Source organism: Pseudorca crassidens, chromosome 8, assembly GCF_039906515.1.
Source record: "Pseudorca crassidens isolate mPseCra1 chromosome 8, mPseCra1.hap1, whole genome shotgun sequence".
NCBI lineage: Eukaryota > Metazoa > Chordata > Mammalia > Artiodactyla > Delphinidae > Pseudorca > Pseudorca crassidens.
The window spans coordinates 84,007,464-84,025,240 of record NC_090303.1 but is presented as its reverse complement, the minus strand read 5'-3'; the positions used below and the strand labels follow the sequence as shown (position 1 = coordinate 84,025,240).

The 17,777-nt window shown below is 51.9% G+C and overlaps 3 protein-coding genes across 10 annotated transcripts in view; 2 read left to right on the top strand and 1 right to left on the bottom strand.

The window, feature by feature from the left end:
- Nucleotides 1–1,217, top strand: part of TNPO3 (transportin 3) — an 81,222-nt gene extending 80,005 nt beyond the window's left edge. For both annotated transcript variants that reach the window (XM_067746952.1, XM_067746953.1), the window contains one exon: nt 903–1,217. The gene's annotated coding sequence lies outside the window, so the exon portion shown is untranslated. The remainder of the gene's footprint in view (nt 1–902) is intronic.
- Nucleotides 1,218–6,648: 5,431 nt separating this feature from the next.
- On the bottom strand, nt 6,649–17,249 carry IRF5 (interferon regulatory factor 5). Of its 4 annotated transcripts, none has more exons than XM_067746959.1 (9): nt 17,119–17,249; nt 12,247–12,452; nt 10,089–10,278; nt 9,601–9,665; nt 9,080–9,113; nt 8,660–8,902; nt 8,041–8,433; nt 7,833–7,951; nt 6,649–7,525 (listed from the first exon to the last, which is right to left on the bottom strand). In XM_067746959.1, exons 2-9 carry the CDS (start codon nt 12,439–12,441, stop codon nt 7,280–7,282), a joined length of 1,485 nt encoding a protein of 494 aa, XP_067603060.1. In that variant the 5' UTR covers nt 12,442–12,452; nt 17,119–17,249; the 3' UTR covers nt 6,649–7,279. The 4 variants fall into 4 exon arrangements, with proteins under 4 accessions (XP_067603060.1, XP_067603063.1, XP_067603062.1 ...); XM_067746962.1 differs by having other exon boundaries at nt 8,660–8,854; XM_067746961.1 differs by lacking the exon at nt 17,119–17,249 and adding an exon at nt 16,993–17,094.
- KCP (kielin cysteine rich BMP regulator) overlaps nt 17,236–17,777 on the top strand; it is a 44,081-nt gene continuing 43,539 nt past the window's right edge. For 3 of the 4 annotated variants that reach the window (XM_067746949.1, XM_067746950.1, XM_067746948.1), the window contains exon 1: nt 17,236–17,425. The gene's annotated coding sequence lies outside the window, so the exon portion shown is untranslated. The remainder of the gene's footprint in view (nt 17,426–17,777) is intronic. The other variant, XM_067746951.1, reaches the window with a different exon arrangement.

The following is a 17,777-nucleotide window of genomic DNA, read 5'->3' as shown; positions in this document are numbered from 1 at the left end:
CTAAAACTGATCTTTCAGATTTGATAAATAAAGATGCTTGTTCTTATCATTTTTTACAATTTTAACGCTGAAATGCTAGGTTTTTGACCAAGGCAGGAGGTAAAGGAAAAGAGCTAGCCTCTGTGTCTAGCCCCTGATCATCAGTTTTCTCCATTTGCTTCTGATTCTGAAGTAAAGCAAGAAGCTTAGCTGAGGAAGGAAAGGACTGGGTGGTGGGGTCTGGGTGCCAGTTTCTTGACTGAAAGAAGAAAGGCATCTCTCCTGTAAGCCCACCCTTTGATGTCTTAAGCAGAATTTATTCTCCCTGGGGGCAATTCTCGATGAATGTGCAGCCCTCTCACTGGTGGTTTTGTGATTAAATGAATTTGCGGGTGAAGATGCTGTTGAGCAATGCCTCACCATACCAGAAATTATTTCTAAACTTTGGTTCTTTGATGAGTAGTGATATCATTTGGGATCCTCAGGTTTTGCAGTGTCTGTAATAGTAGAGTCTAAATCAGTGGCTCTTAAACCTTTTCTTAGTAGGCAAAGCCTTCTTTCAAAATAAAATCTTGCATGAAACCCCAATACTTCAAAAGACTTAAATGGAGGTTTTCTGGTTGGCTTTGGAGTGGGCAGCCTGGACCTGCTGGCTTACTCTTTACCCCCACATATTATCACTGAGGACACTCAGAATTGGAAGAGCACCACAGACGGTATTTCATTAAAACAGTAGCTCCTTTAAAATCACAAGTGAAAAAAATCCAACTTCTTTTTTTTTTTTTTTTTAAACTGAGTTCTTACAGCGGAGGCCAGAATGAGGTGCCTGAGCAAGTATAGAAACTTCTGTCTTGAGGTTGACTTTCTGAAGTATTTGCTGTCTCCTGGACCACAGTTATTGACTGTCTTCTCTCTTTTGTCAGGAATGTCTTTTTTAATTAGAAGACAGGAAGAAAACAAAAATCAGACTGTGTCCCACAATCAGAAACCTCCATTGTGGCAGAGGGGCCTTCACCGCCACCAGGGCCTCCCGCCAGACAGGGAGAGACTCCAGCCTTCCAAGGCCATCCTGAGGAGTTCCTGTTTGGGGGTGTGAGGGAAAATCAGCGCGGTTTAAAAAAGATGGCTGCGGCCTGTGCAGCGTGGTGGGAGGTGAGCTGGTTTCCTGGTGAACTTGTTTCTAAAAGGAAAAATAATTTTAAAGAAATAAAAAAAAAAAAAAAAAAAGGAAAACTAAACTGAAATCAGAACTGAAACATTCTCCTGGTAGCAAATGACATGCACACATACGTACACGTACCTACACACACACGCACACACACACATGCTAACATGCATGTGTGCACACAGAAAAATAAAAGTACAAAACTTTCTGTGAAACAAAAACATTTACTTAGGGAAGGTGGGAATTCAAATGAATTAAATAACTGCAATTGGAAGGAAAGGGTCAGGATCATCTCTTAAGGTTTTCTGCTGTTTTGTCCTTTCCTTCTCTCCCACCCTCTCTTCTTTCCCTTTCCCCCTCCCCCTCCTCTTTTAATGAAAGTTAGTAGAAATTTTTCCTACTGTCCCAACTGTTTTCTTCTCACCTTTAGAATTCTTCAGACAAGGAGAAATAAGCAAGGAGCCTGTTCTGTTTTATATCATGGTCATATCAATGATACTAGGACCTGCCAGGGCCAAAATTCATGTATATCCCCATCCTGACCCTATTCAGTCTCTTAAGTCCACTTCCCACCTACATTGGGTTGTCGTCGTCTTTGGAGAGAAGAGCCAAAATTAGGGTGAGTGGGATATAAATATATATTCTAAGTTGTAGTTTTTTTAAGATTTTTTTTCTTTTTTTTTTATTTAATTTTTCACCCATAGACATGAGAGAGGAAAACAGAGGGTGGGAGAATGGAAAAAAGTGTTTACAGGGCTAACTGTAGTTTACTAAAAAATGCAGAAATTATTTGACTTCATGGGGAGTGAGGCAGAATAGGGAGGCCCAAAGCAAGTCCTAATATTTTAAAGGAGTTGCAGCCCTGCACAGGCATTAGATATTAGGGCACTGTTCTGTCTGGTGTTGTAGCCATCACAAGAACAAATCAACAGCAACCAAAAAAAAAACCAATAAATTTTAAAAATTTAATCAGTGTTTGTTTTTACTTCATTTCACTGCCTCATAGATCTGAAATGGTACGGCTAAACCTCCTGAGTGAATAGTCTTAGTTGTTCTCTAATAGGCATCTGGGTACAGAGTTTGAAATTCAGGCCCCTGCCATTACTGCCCCAGACCCTTCATATTTCAGGGGAGTGGCTCTTTCTGCATCTTTTATTCTTCTGGTTTACCCTAAAACTCCTCCTGCTACATTCTGTCCTTTCATATGGCCTCAGTGGGAAGGAGGTTGGGTGACTTGGCATATTAAACAAAATGTAGCATATTCTTTTCACAGTGGGCACCCAAGTAGATTGTTTCCTAACCTACTGAGTACTTATCTGATCTTAAAAAAAACAACCCCGTAATGAAGTATCATTGACATGCAATAAGCTGTACATGTTTAAGGTTTACATGTTTAAGGTATACAGTTGATAAGCTTTGACATAGGATACACCTGTGTATGTATGTATGTAAAAAATTATTATTTTTTTAATTAATTAATTTTATTTATTTATTTTTGGCTGTGTTGGGTAATAGCCTTCCCTGGTGGTGCAGTGGTTAAGAATCCGCCTGCCAATACAGGGGACACGGGTTCGAGCCCTGGTCCGGGAAGATCCCACATGCCGCGGAGCAAGTAAGCCCGTGTGCCACAACTACTGAGCCTGCGCTATAGAGCCCGCGAGCCACAACTACTGAGCCCGTGTGCCACAAGTACTGAAGCCCACGCGCCTAGAGCCCATGCTCCACAACAAGAGAAAAGATAGTGAACATACCCTTTACTCCCAAAAGTTTCTTCGTGCCTCTTCCCACCCTTTCCCATGCCCAAGTAGCCACTGATCTGCCTTCCATCACTGTGAATTAGTTTGCGTTTTCTTGAGTTTTATATAAATGAGATCACACAGTATATTATAGTAATCGGGCTTTGAGCTAATAACCTTGACCACAGAGTTGCATCTAGTATTTGGAATCCATGAAACAAACCTCCCTGCATAACATCAATGGTACTCAGAGTTTGATTCTCTAAAAAGGCAATATTGGAAGGGGAGAAAAAAACTTGAATATGGAACGGTGTTTGGAGTAAGATTATCAAATTCTGGGGATCAGCACATTGCCCTCACCATCCTGCTCATTTTCTGGTTAGACAGTAAAACTTTGAAGCCTAGTCCAACCCTAGGTCCTTGCAATGACCAATTGACTTTTCTCTGTTTAAGGATTTTGGCTTTTATCACCAAAAGCTGTATCTAGGACTGGAAAACATGTGAAAGGGTTAATATAACTCTCCCCAGCCACTAAAAAGTAGCCTTTGGAATACATATCCTAGCGTATGTCAAGAACATCCTCTCCACAGCTGTAGCTTTGAAATCCAGAACTCTTATTAATGGTTCTCACTGCTTACCCTTCAGTGTTAACAGATTGATTCAGACTAATTCTTACAAATAGTCTTGTTACTTTTGGGCATAGCAAGGATACCCACCTAAATTTCAATTTAACAGGGAACTGTTGGGGATCAGGTACCCTAATGTAGATATTGTGTTCCTGCTTGACATTGTCTAGTGGGAGTAGAATGAGAGTCTTACCTAAGTAAGCACCTGAACTTACCTAAGTCAGGAAGTTCCCATGGATCTGTTCCCTTATTTCCGTGATTGACTTAGCCAAGAAGTTTTAGTCATGATTATGTGAAACACAAATCACCCGTTGGGGCTATTCCCAGCAAGATTGTACTAAACTAAAGTAACTTGTAATTTTTATGTACGTGTTCTATAAAGATCAATAACTGAGAATGTAAGATAAATAAGACAGGAACTTTTGAATGGCATCAAGACCTCATGAATGCAAAGTATGTGTCCATCTTGTGTAGCCTGGGTACTAAATCGTTTTACAGGGATGAAAGCCAAAATCCAGAAAAGTTAAACATTCAAGATTATGCAACAAGGTATGCCTGATTTTTGTGAGATGTATTACTAGCAAATGAGAAAGTTGCCTGTGAGAACATTCCTCTGACAAAAAATGGGGAAAAGCTGTCAATATTTCTCTCCTACTCGACAAAGACTGAAAAGTTCTTTAGGTCAGTGAAAAGCTGAATAAGGGGAAGGAGTCTTGAATTAAAAGGGAATATTTTGTTGGGTACAAGGATGAACTTGGTGGGGATGAGGGGCCTGCAGGAAGGATGTAAGGTAAACTGCAGGGTGCTAGAGGGGTGTATTCATCCCCAGGGCCATGAGCATCAGTACTCTGTGGATTCCAACTTAAACACTAGCAGAGGCCACTACCAACCAGAACTTTAGCATAGCTAGGGAGCAGTGCATAGCAACGCGTTGTCCTGCCTTTAAGCTCTGGAACTTACAGTATCTGTTATTTTGGGTGGGGAGGGGTAGTGTTCATCCACCACTGGCTACAACACACAGATCTACAAGAAATGATGGCCAGGTATGCTGTTTTTTTGTTTCTGCTTTCATTGTTGTTTTATTTTTAAGAAATCAAAATATAAGTAGAAGCCCAAGGAAGATTTTCAGCAGCCACTGAGCTTCCTGCAGTGTTGCAGAAGTCAGTCAGATGTTCCTGCCAAGCTTTGTAATTCATCAACTCGATATGACTGGTGAGAATGACACTTAACCTCAGTGTCTCCCTTACAAAAACCATGAGAAACACATCAGATAAATCCCAAATGAGGGACATTCTAAAATGTACCCTCAAAGCCATCTAAGTCATCGAAAACAAGGGAAGTCTGAGAAACCGTCAGACCAGTGGTGGCTAGGGAGACATAATGACTAAATGTATTGTGATCATTTGGATGGGATGCTAGAGCAGAAAAAGAGTATGCGATAAAAACTAATGAAATCTGAATAAAGAATGGAATTTAGTTAATAATGATGTATTCATTTTGTTTCATTAGTTGTGACAAATGTTCCATAGTAATGTAAGGTATAATGTAAGATGTTAACAACTGGGGAAACTGGCTGTGGGTTATATAGGCACTCTATTAGCAACTTTCCTGTAAATCTGAGACTATTCTAAATTTGTTTATTTAAAAAAAAATCACTGGGCTTCCCTGGTGGCGCAGTGGTTGAGAGTCTGCCTGCCGATGCAGGGGACACAGGTTCGTGCCCCGGTCCGGGAAGATCCCACATGCCGCAGAGCGGCTGGGCCCGTGAGCCATGGCCGCTGAGCCTGCACGTCCGGAGCCTGTGCTCCGCAACGGGAGAGGCCACAACAGTGAGAGGCCTGCGTACTGCAAAAAAAAAAAAAAATCACTAAAATCTGCACAGGGCACTTAACCATATAAAGATGCTAAACCTTGTTCATAATGAGAAATGGTAGAGATACTATTTCTCACCTATCAGGTTGGCAAAAATCCAAAAAGTTGACACTATAACCTGTTGAGACAGTGGGGAAACAGCCACGCTCAGAGATTTATCAGAATTCTGCCAATATCTAGCAAAGTTAGACACATATTTATCCTTTGGCCCAGAAATCCCATTTCTATGGAGCCATCCTAAAGATATACAGGCAAAAATATGAAAATACATAAATATGCACAAGCCTATCCACTACAGCGTCATGTATAATAACTAAAGATCGGAAACAATTCCAACACCCACAAGTCAAAGGTAGTCGAAACAAAAACCTGTATCCAATTAAGCCTCTAGAATCCAGGGTCCAGATCAAAGTACCAATTTACAGGCAACACAGGAGACAAAATATGTTAACACAACAGATGCAGTCAGGAGCATCTAGGCAAAAACAAAATGCAGAACAAAAAATGCAATTTCTTCCACAATTAAATAGCAAGGGAATAAAATTTCTCTAGTTGTCTTAAATTTTTAAATGCTAGATATTTGATAAAAATTAATTAGGTGCGATATTACGGTTTTTTTAGGATGTGCTTGTCTTTTAGAGATATATACTGTTTATACCTGAAATATGTCTAGGATTTGCTTCAAAATAATCTCAGGGTGGGGGTGTGGTTGGGAGTTTAGATGAGAAAGACTATGAATTGATTATTGTTGGAGCTACTACATGGGAATTTCATACCATTCTCCCTACTTTCACAAACGTTTAAAACATTCCCTAATAAAAAGATAAGAGCAGAATTGTTCAGATCATAAAATTAACATCTATGAGCCAGATTCAAACAGTGAGCTACCAATTTGTATGCATTGTCCTAATATGTTTAATAGCATATGTGTATACATGAGGGTAACAGATTGTAATGGTCCCTAGTTGAAATCCAGCCCTTCCTTTTTCACCATTTCTTACGGGAATTGATTTGGACAGGATTTTAGATTCTGCACACATTTAAAAGTCCACGCCCTTGCTTCAGCCTGCTTCCTCCTGGAAAGCAAAGCCAGCCAGCTGAGTGCTTATGAAGGCCCTGCTGACTCATCAGCCTGGAAGGCAAGCCCTCCCTGTGTCGGCGGCCCCAGAGCAGGGGGGCAGGTGCTGGGGGAAAGAGGGCCAGCTGGTATGAGACATACGGTCTAGTAGAATAGCATGGGAACAACCGGTACTGGAAAATAATAGCTGAGTCTCTTTTTTAATATTTATTAATCCAAAAATACGTAAAATTCCACTTTCTACCCCAGGATCTTAGACTCTGAAGGGAGGTAGCTGCCAGCCTTAAGTATCTGGTGTAATACGTAAGTGCTCATCTCTGTCTCTGGAGGAAGAAAGATGAGGAAGTGGGGCTCAAGCTAGGGAACCCCAATATCCGGTCCATGCCCTGCAGAGGACCTGCCAGGGAGACCTGAGCCACAGCACTTGGCTCTTTTTGCCAGAAGAAATGGGGGCAACCACAAGTATGGGTCACTCTGGGGCAACTCCCTCTGTACAATTAGGCCCCCTGGAGCCAGGAGGAGTTCTTTCCCTCCTCACTGGTGCCGATGGCTCAGTTCCCCCAGTTCCCCCACCCAGCCCAGGAGAGGCATATCCAGGAAGACAGAGTCCTCAAAGCAAAATTGGCTTCCAGTTTCCGTCAGCTTCTAAGGAGAACCTGGAACTCGGGCCTCTTTTCCCTCTTCTTCGTGACCCAGATCCACTTCCAGAGAACCCAGAGATAGGACCCTGCCGCCCACCAGGTGCCCACTGAGGCCATCGCACCTCCACATCAGTCTGCACAGCCACCCTGGAAGCCTGGGCCACTCACTGTCTGCAGCCGCATTACTGCATGCCGACTGGGTGCATGGGCCAGGGCCCCTGGCCAGCACTGAGGCCTGCCACAGGAGGGGCTTGGGCCACAGGCTGCAGCTGCTGCTGGGACTGCCAGATGTGATGGAGCTCCTTGAACTGTTCTACCATGCGGTCTTTGAGGTCTGGGTTTGAGATCTGTAGCCGGATGCTATCAGCCGACCAAGAAAGCTCCCCTGAGAACATCTCCAGCAGCAGCCGAGCTGCTACAGGCACCACCTGGGGGGCAAAGAGGAGAAAGGACAGGGAGAACCTTGGCAGGGCTGTCCAACCCAGCTGTGCATGAAGGCGTCCTCCAGGGGTCAGGTGGTGGGCTGCATCCACCAGGAAGACGGGGCACCAACTTCTACTTCATAAAAAGGCTGCTTATGTGTGGGCAGCACTGATCCTTGATTAACTCTGACCACTGAGTTCACACCACCCAGAGGGCCCTGCGCCTCCACCCTGGGTGGGGCAAGGGCCTAGCCCCAGGATTCCCCAATATTCAAACCAAAGCAGAGTTGGGGGGTGGGGGGTGGGAGTATACCTGTACAGTGATGAGCTTCTTCTCTCGGGGTTTGCGATCAGGCCACTCCTCCCCAAAGCAGAAGAAGATCTCAAACGGTGGTGGGGTGTTGGTCTGGCCCTTCTGGAACAGGATGAGCTCTGCATTGAGATTGAGACCCTTAATCAGAGGCTGGCACCATGCCCCTGGATGAAAGGAGACCAAGAGGAACACGACATGGGGCCCTCACCATTGAGAAAATGCTCCAGGCTGAAGAGCTTGGTCTTGACCTCCCGCTGGATGGGGTTGGGGTGTGAGCCATGGGCTGAGGCGCAGGGCCCGCTCCAGAACACCTTGCACTGGCACAGGCGGATGGCATACAGATCCTGGCCTTGTAGCTGGAGGATGAGCCCGCGGTCCAGGACATCCAGCAGCTGGTTGGTATAAAAGCGCTGCTTGTCGCTGGGGATGTCCTCGGGGCTGGGGAAGCGCACTTGTTCTAGACTCACAGGGCCAAAGAGCTCCACCTGCTCCTGGGTGGCCTCCAGCTGGCTGTAGAAGAGCCGGCAGCCATGGGGGTTGCTGATGGTGAGGGCCCGGGGTGGCCTCCCCCGGTACTGGAACTTGATCTCCAGGTCGGTCACTGTAGGGCAGAGGGGCAGCCCCGCCCCACCCGTGAGCCCCACGCCTCCCCATTCCACAGCCCACTGACTTTCTCTGCCCTCTCTGCCCCATGGCCAGGCCATCTTCAGCTCTCCCACTTCCTTCCTCCACCCAAGCAGGGACTGGTGTGAGCGTTTTTGTTCTCCTCGTCATCCTCCACGTTCCCAGCGCTGCTTTTCCCGGCCCAGCCCCCCCAGGGTCCTTACGAGGCAGCATGTGAGGGCTGATCAGCAGGTCGGGCAGGAGTTGTTCGCCTGTGGGGGGCAGGCTGGCAGCCAGGGTCCCAGGCTGTGGGTTTGGCAGGACCTCAGAAAGCAGCTCCCCATAGTCAGCAGGGTTGCCAGGGGCAGGGGGACCCAGCACCACAGGCGGCTGGAGAGTGGGTGGCCACTTGACATCCTCTTTGGATAAAGAATAGGGTGCCATGGGGGGACCGGGCTGCACTGCTTCTACGGAAGGTGGCGGCGGACAAAGCTTCAATGCCACTTCCAGGAGCTGCCTCCCAGGCCCACCTACTCCCAGCCCTGGGCCGCCCCCAGCCTCCCTTCAGCCCCCTCCCAGGTACCCGTGGTACCTGCAGCTCCTCCTTATACTAAACCCCCAACCACACCGCCTCCCAGCCCCACCTGTGAGGCTCAGGCTTGGTAACATCCTCTGGAGCTGAAAGGAAGACACAGGCAAAGGAGGAGGGAGGAGGTCAGAGAGAGAGAAGGGAGGACAGGTTATTAAATTGATCTGATGCTAAAGAATGAGACCCACAAGGCAATTCCCTGGTCTTCCGCTTAGGCGAGGCCAGAACCTGCCTCCAGGCCCAGCTCGGCCATCCCAGGCACGTCAGTAGGCTCTCAGTGCCCCAGTTTCTGCCTTCTGCAGGTGGTAATAACTACTAAGCCCCAACTGCTGAGGGCAAGACCATGTGTGAGCATGCTTTATACCAACAAAGTCCCAGGGAGGTTCAAGGTGGTGACTGTTCCTGTCTCCAGAATCCCGAGAGAAGAAACTCAGAGAAGAGCTGCAGAAACAGCAGCAGGGCTCCAGAGGAATGGAACTGCTCCATCCTACAGCAGAGTAGGACAGCAGAAACGCCCTAGCAAGGCCCACTGCTTCAGCACAGGCAGACGCTGCGAAGAGCAGCCCCGGAGCTCACCTCTTCCTCTTCCTCCTCCTCCTCCTCTCCTGTACCGAGAGTGTAATCCTCACTGGGCTGTGACTCTGCAGAGTGAGGGAGAGAAAAGAAGGAGTTCAGTGGGGGAGGAGGAGGAAGGCCACCAGGGCTCCATGTGGCAGCTCCTGCTGTGGCTTCTCCGCCTGCCCAGAGCTGCCCAAACAGAGTGAGTGAAGGGCCGCACCGCCACCAGCAATCACTAGGGATGCCCCTGACCCCACGGCACTCTGCTCCCTGGGCCACCCGACCTACATTCACTGGAGCCAAGAGCCAAGAACCAGGATGGGTTGAGGAAGACAAACCTGGGGGCCTGGTCCATGCCAAGCCATTCCTGGCCTCACAAATGATCCACTCCTGGGAGCCCTGGATGTTATGACCTAGCAGCATGCCCCGACCACTGCTCGTTGGAGGGGCCCCTGGCCCTTCCTGCATAGCCTCCCAGGTGTCCCACACAGGGCCAGACAGGATACCTGCAGGAGTGGGGCCATTGGAGCAGACCTCATAGATCTTGTAGGGCTGAGGCGGCATGTCCCGGGGCCCATCATAGATGAGGCGAAAGTCACGGCTCTTGTTAAGGGCACAGCGCAGGTTGGCCTTCCACTTGGCCGGATCGGCCTCGTCCACCCCCTCGGTGTACTTTCCTGTCTCCTTGGCCCAGGCCTAGGTCAGGAAGACAAGACAGGCGACCACAGAGAACCTCACCCCTCACAAAAGCCCCTCCTGGCCAGTGGGAGTCGCTGCTGTGCGGTGAAACCTTCAGCGACACACTGGTGGAGCCCAAGTGTCCGTTTGCAAGGTGGGAGATAGGACGCCAGTCCCTTGGGGCTCCAACAAGCGAAAGGAAATCTAGGTGCTTTGAAGGGCATTGTACTCACTGGTCCTAAGGTGGCAAATAGGTACAGTCTCTGAGGAGGATGGGGTAACATGGTGGATAAGAGCATGGGATCTGGAGCAGAACTGAATCCGGAATCTGCCACCGCCCGCTGTGTGCCAGGGCGGGTTACTTTGCCTCTCTTTGCTTTGATCTCCCCAACACAGTGCCTACCTTGCAGTGTGGCGGTGAAGACTCAGGGCTAATGCACATAAACTCTCTGAATTGTGTCTGCACTTGGGATGGACTCCGTACACTTCAGCTGTTGGTATTATTATAATTATCATAATTATTATTATTTTTTGGCCCCGCTGCACGGCTTGCGGGATCTCAGTTCCCTGACCAGGGATTGAACCCGGGCGGTGGCAGTGAAAGTACCAAATCCTAACCACTACAGACCACCAGGGAACTCCTGGTATTATTATTTTGGAGGGCAGTTTGGTTGATATCAAGATTACAAATGTTTCTGCCCTTTAACCCAGCAATTTGGCTTCTGGGAATTTATCCTACGGATGCAGAAGCATCCGCACAAAAGTTTGCACGTACGAGGTTATTCACTGCGGCTCTGTTTACAAAAGAAAAAGACCCCAAATAATCTAAATGTCCACTAATGGGAGCTGGTTAAATTATGGCCAATCCATAGAATGGAATACTGGGCAGCAAGAAAAACAAAACAAAAACAGGGAAGTTTTGATACACTAACATGTTGTAATCTTCAAGAAATGAGGTACAGAAGAGTATGTAAACATCTACCATTTTTGTCAAAAGTTGGGGAAAGCATAGGTATACATTTGCTTGTATATGCACAAAAATCTCTCAGGAAGGATAAACAAGAAACTGATAATACTAATTGCCCCAAAGGAGGGGGTTGGGTGCCTGGGGGACAGTCTCCCATAAGGGAGACATTTTGCACTTCTTAAATGTTGAATTGTATGACCGTGTTACCTATTCAAAAATAAGAAATGGATTTGAAAGGAACCTTGAAAAGGTAAATACCAAAGGCAAAGACTAAGAAATACATAGCCAAAGCTTTAAAACGAAGCATTCCCTTTGACCCAGAAACGTTTAATGAGGAACTAACCCCAAAGAAAATCATTTAAGATGTACCATGGGTAAGAGTTTAGAGGGCGTCCATGGCAATGTGGTCTTCAACACAAGAGACCCTGAAAGCCACCTGAGGCGTCCAAAGACTGGGACTGGGTGACTAAAGTGTGCTGACCCCTCCAGTGGAACATTCAGTGGTCACTAAAGGTGCTGTGGCATTTGTTGGAGAGGAAAGCTAGTCCTGATGTTGGGTGAAAAATACAGGTTATAAAATAGAATCTATGGTTTGATTCCATGTTTGCACTTCATATACACACACATGCAGAAAACTGGAAATGTAAGCAAAAAATATTCACAGTAGTTACCTCCTAGTATTAAGATTAAGGGGGAATTCTGTGGTGTTCTTTTAGCGTCTGTGTACACCAAACGTGCACCCTGGACAGGCACTCACGTGTGATGAAAATGACACAAGAACAAGGAGGAAGAGAAAGAGTTACTGGAAGGTCTCCTGGGGGGTCCCTCAGTCCTCACCTTGCTCTGGGGATCAGGTTAGAAAGATGTGCACTGTGATGATGCCTGCGGCCCCTTAGCCCAGGCCTGGGGTCACCCGCAGCAAGGCAGCTAGGAGAGCGGCCAGTCTGAGATGTAGAGGGAGTTCTCTTCTAGGGAGGGGGGCCTCAGAGGTCCAGGCGGTACGCCTGTCCAGGGCTTACCTTGAAGATGGTGTTATCTCCATCCTGGCTGGGGCCGTGCCGCGTGGCATGGCGCCAGGGGATATAGAAGCATTTCTTTTCCCCATTGACCCACTGAAGCCCCGGGTACTGGCAGCTGTTCACCTGGGCCACCAGCCAGGGCTTCAGCCGTACGCGGCGGGGCGGAGGAAGGGCAGCGGGGGCAGGCTGGTTCATGGCAAAGGCGTCTGCCAGAGAGAGCAGAGGGGGAGCACATCAGCACGTCAGCTGGCCGTTCCCTGCAGCAGGGGACGTGTGGGTGCTGGGGGGGGGGGGGGCCGAGGCATGGGCTGGGCCGTTAGGGCTTTCCCTTCCTCCAGCACGGGCGGCTGGAGTCACTGCCGTCCATCCAGGTGCTCAAGTCAGTTCTCCTCTCCAGCCACCAGCTTTCCTGTCACAGGGTCCCTGCATGTGGGCTTTGTGTTTGGGGGGAAGGAAGGAGGGGGTGTACAGCTCTAGTGGATGCTGTGGGTGCCCCACCGGGACGCCCCGTGCCAGGCAGGGCATCAATTCCCCTGCTGCTGTGAGGCCGGCACAGCACAGAGCCACCCTCGCTACCTCACTCCCAGGCCGGGCCCACACCTCCACTCTGGGGGGACAGCCCGCAGCCAGTGGGTGACTGACACACGGGAACGGAAGGCTGGTGGCCTGGCTTCAGGTGGAGCAAATGTGTGCTCCAGGCTCCTCAAGGGCTCGGGCTGAAGCCGGGCTCCAGCTGAGGCCACATCCTTGCTTAGATTTCTTCCTGCCTCACCCCTGCTCCCTCCCTCTCCTCCAGAGAACCCCTCACCAAACCACCTTCTAGGAAACCCGGCTAAGACAAAGGTGGAACCTGTGAGCCAGGGTCAGAGACAGAAAGGACCAAGCCATCATAGACCCCCGTCCTGAGACTCAGAGGGGACTCTGTCTCTGGTCAAGGAAGGAACAAAGAGCTGAGCCACGATGAGAAATCAGGCTGCCTCCCACCCGGGGCTCTAGTTTCTGAGCACATGTGAGTTAGATGGGTGTGCAAGCGTGTGTGTAAGAGGGCACACACTGCCCCGGCACCATGCTCCTCTCCCACTTCCTTGGTACCACTGTCCCTCGCAGAAGATGCTCCACAAGTAATGGAGAGGGAGTGGTAGCGATGAGGATGGGGTGGGCCAGGGTCTTTTCCAGAAGCCGTGCTTCCTGGAACAAGGGTGCCCACACTTGGCCTCTGGGGTGGGCCCCCCAGCACTCACATGCCCCTCTCCAGAGTGCCATGGGCGGTCCTGAACTCTTCTCCATTGAGATGAATGGTTTGGGGCTCTTACTCAGCCTCGCACTGCCTCTTCCCCATCTCGTTCACCTTCCAGGTGGGGGGGGGGCAAAACCTCTTCGAGACCAGGAGTGCCTCCTGCTCTTCTTCCTCACCACTCGCCCCCCTCCCGGACACCCGGCCATTCAGTGGACCAAAATAGGACTTAAGAAATACCAACCAGATGTTGGAAGCATCTGTCCTCCAGCTGTTTATTCCCCCCACCCCCACCCCACAACCAGCCCTGCTCTCCCCAGGATCCTCCTCTGACTCAAGGGTGAGACCAGACCCGAGAGGAAGGCTGCAGGGGCTGTGTTGCAGGTGAGGGTCTCAGGGAGGCAGGCCTGTCAGGGAAGGAATGACTGAAGGAAATGGGATATCTGGGTAGGTGAAGTGAACACGCAGTGGGGTGGGAATGAGAGGTACCACCATGTGACAAAGAGACTAGGGTTGAAGTCAACACCCGGACAGCCTCCACTGAGACAGACTAGACCCAGGTTGAAGAACTTCCTAACAGCTAAAGCCACCCAACCACAGGCCGGACTGCTGCTGGGAGCAACGGCTTCTGGGAGTACACAAGCCCTGGCGGGCTTCCTGGCCTGCACTGGGACACACACACACACACACACACCCCATCCTCCCAGGCCTGCCCCAGTACCTTGTTGGGTTGTGGCAGCTAAGTGCCACCTCGACGTCGCTAAGGGGTCTCAGCTGCAGGCCTCTCCTCAGAGCAGTGCCCAGCGCTGGGCCGGGACAGGGAAGGCAGGAGAGCGTCCAGCCCTGCCCCCAGGCTTCAGAAGATGGGTGGCTCGGTTCCCTTTTCTGCACTAGCCTCCACCCAGCCCCAAGGGAAATGAAAGTGGCCAGACAGGACAACTCGGAAACCTGACTCACTGTGAGCTGGGGGAGGGAAGGGATGTGGAGAGAATCACATTTGGGTCCCCCAGACCAAATTCTCAATCTCTCACCTTGTAGCCCATCCCCCAACCCCCAAGCCCACTGGCAGTCATTGTACATTGTGTGGTTCACAGCACTGGAGAGCTTCACCCAATATGTATTTGTAGCATCCCCACCCTCCCAAAGGCCAGGGTCCTAGAATAGAAGGGTGGCAGTCACCAGTAGCAGGCCATTCTGGCTAAGAGAAGGTAGACAGAGGAAAGCTCTGTTGACACAGAGGACAAGGCAAGCTTTCCTGATGACCCACACACATGGTCAGCCCGCAGCTGTGCCATAGGTGGTGGTGCAGCTGGGAGGCCAGAAAGGTCGAGTCCTCTGCCCAGGGCAAGGAGGAAATCAGGGCGAGGAACACTGCCTGGCCTGGAACAACACTGCTTTTCAACACAAAGATGTTGAAATTATAACACTGACCTCTTGACAGTAAGGTGCAACCCCTTCAAGCAGTACAGGAAGGGGCTGTGGAGAGAGCCTCCCATGACAAGTCTGACCAGGGCCAAGAGAGGGTCTGTCCAGCATGCCACAGAAGGGTCTTCAGCCACAGGGGGTTTGCCTGCCTCCAGGTGCACCAGGACCAGGCTCAGCATCAGCTCCCCAAGGTGGCTTCCTCCCACAGGGAGACAGGCTTAGATCTGATTCAGACTATCCCAATGCCAGGAGTTCCGAATTTCGGTGCCTTTGTGCTCCATCCCTACTTTCCCTCCACATAGAAGCAGCCACCCAGATTCCCAGGGTGTCCCAGAAGCTATAGCACAGCCCTGAGAAATTCCATCCTACACCCCCTACCTGCTGCTGGGAAGAGGACTTGATTTTCCATCAGAGGGCAGGCTAGTCAGGGGGTCTGCCCTGATCCTTGACAGCTGAGCCGGTCTGCAGCCCTCAGACCTAGCCTTGTGGATTTGAGCACCGGAAGAGGGGAAAGGCGGAAGTGCATGCATCAGCTTCCATGGGAACATCAAAGGAGGTGTGGCCTGCTGAGGACCCGAGGAAGCCCCCAGAGGTGAAGGGGCAGCCCAGGAGCTCCTCCTGAGGGGGCGAGGCCCCACATCTCCTGAAGTCCCAGGAGCCAGCCACCAGAGGAGCCTGGAACATTGTGGGCACCAAGGACCTCCTAGGGGAGGAAGCTCTGCAGCCCCCAACGGTGGGCAGATCAGAAAGCCCTTGCACCTCCTGAGTTTATCTGATTCAGACGTCTCCCCACAAACTCCACACCAAGCTCCTGGAGAAGGCAAGGGGTTCCCTGCCCCGGCAAGACCTTAAGCCGCGCCCTCTCATGGTGAGTTGACCACACCCTGAGAATAGCTGAGGCTCTGGGGCAGCTGATGCGGCGAAGGAAGCTTCTCTCGGCTTCATTTGGGGCGCACGGTGGGGTAAGACCAAGGCGCAGGGGGAAAACCCCAAGATGGGGCCTTTAGGTAAAAAAGGGTGGTTTCCCATGGCTTCTCTTGACTTGCTGGAAGCCCCAGCGCCCTAGCCCGATAGCTCTGCTCTGGCCCAGCTGCCCCTCCCGAGGGGCTCTAGCTTCCTGCATCGGCCCCGCCCTCATCCTTACTGGTCCTGGTCACTCGTCCCAGCTCTGGGCGCTCGTGGAACCCAGGCCCGGTCCTGCCCTCTGGACCGCCCCCGCAGGTGCTGCTCCCCGGGTGGCTTGCCCGCGCCTCCTGGGCCAGCCCACAGAACCACCACCCCCCTACCCCGCCCGGGGCGCTGGCTTAGGGTCTGCCTCTCGGACCGCTTCTCCGGCTGGTGGCGCCCCCGCCGTCGTCCCCGCTCTGATGTGCCCAGGGTGGCGGCGTGGGCGGGAAAGTCCCCCTCGCCCCTGATCCCGAGTGCCGGATCCGGCGGCTCTGGGGTCGCGGAGACAACCCCGGCGCAGGTGTTCACCATCTCCTATCCCGCATCACGGTCACGCTGGTCTCACTTTCCTTCCACTTTTAGACTCTTAACTGTTTCGTTTCTAAGTTCGGGGGAACTAGTCTAAGAAGTATCACGCCCGTGGTTCCTCTCTGTTAGAGGAGGGTCAGCGCCTTCTTTTCTCGGGCACGAGTCGAAGGACGGCCGGCGCCTCTGCCTGACACCATCTTACTACACACTCTCTGCCCGAATTCTTGCCATTGGCCTTAAGATCCAGGGAGGATGAACCTTTTTAAACCTCATTCTCTTACTCGAAAGGATGAGAGGTGCCAGGGGAAGAGGGATTGGAGTGCACAGAAAGGGGGAATCGGGGCTTGCCCCTCCCATGGCCCAAGCCGGGAGCCCAGGCGCTGCCCATCCTTGGCGGTGGCGAGACGAAGGGAGAGAAGCAGCAGAGCTGGCGCCCCTGGCAGCAGTACCTACTCCGCCGCCCGCGCCTCCGGGCTCCCCGGGCGCCTTCGGGACGAAGGCTGCTGGTGCGGGGCACCCCACGCTAATCAGGACGTAGGAGGCATCTTGGAGGCCGCCAGAACGGCGGGGCGCGCCCTGCCTTACGCGACCCCCCCGCGTCCCCCCCTTACCGAGCTCCGACGCCAGGAGAAGCCGGCGCTGACCCCTCCCGCGCGCCCGCCCCGCTCCGGTCCCCCTCCCGCCGCCAGCGGGTGCTCCGCGGGCGCGGAGAGGAGCGCGCGGCAGCCGGGACCTACCTGTCTGCGGTGCGCCCGCTTGGCTGCGCCCGGGAGCACGGGCCAGGCGGTGGGGCCGAGCTGCGCCCTCCCGGAGCCGCGCTTGTCTGTCCGCCCGCCCTCCCGGCACTTCCGCATCACCGCCCCCGCCCCTGGGCCGAGGCCGCCGAGCCTGGGTGCGCGGGCAGCGCCCCGCCCTGCCCCGCGAAGCCACCGTGGGGTCCCCGCGCAGACCCAGCGACCGAGGGGCCGGGCTGAGCCTCGGGCCAGGCTGGTCCCCCTGCAGCCCAGGGCCTGGGGGAGACGCCAGGCGGCGAGGTAGCCTTGAGTGAGTACTGGGCTCCTTCAGCCATCGGGAAGCGCGAAATAGTCGTTCGACACCCCTAGCCCCCCACCCCACCCTGCCGCGGTGCTCGGCTGGGCCCGGGAGCTTCCCAGCCTGTCCCTCCGGGAGCTCAAGATCGGTGCGGACATTGGCGATCAACCGAGCCACGTACCAGCGCGGTGGGGCGGACTGTTAGACAGCCCCCGGCCCTCGCCCGCCAGCCTGCGAACTCTACCGAGGGTCACTGGCACCCAGCCGAGGGTCGCTGGCACCCAGACTCAGACAACCCCTCCACGACGTGCCTGCAGACAGGGATTCTCAGGCTACTCTGTTCCTTTCTAATTCTCAACCTTCG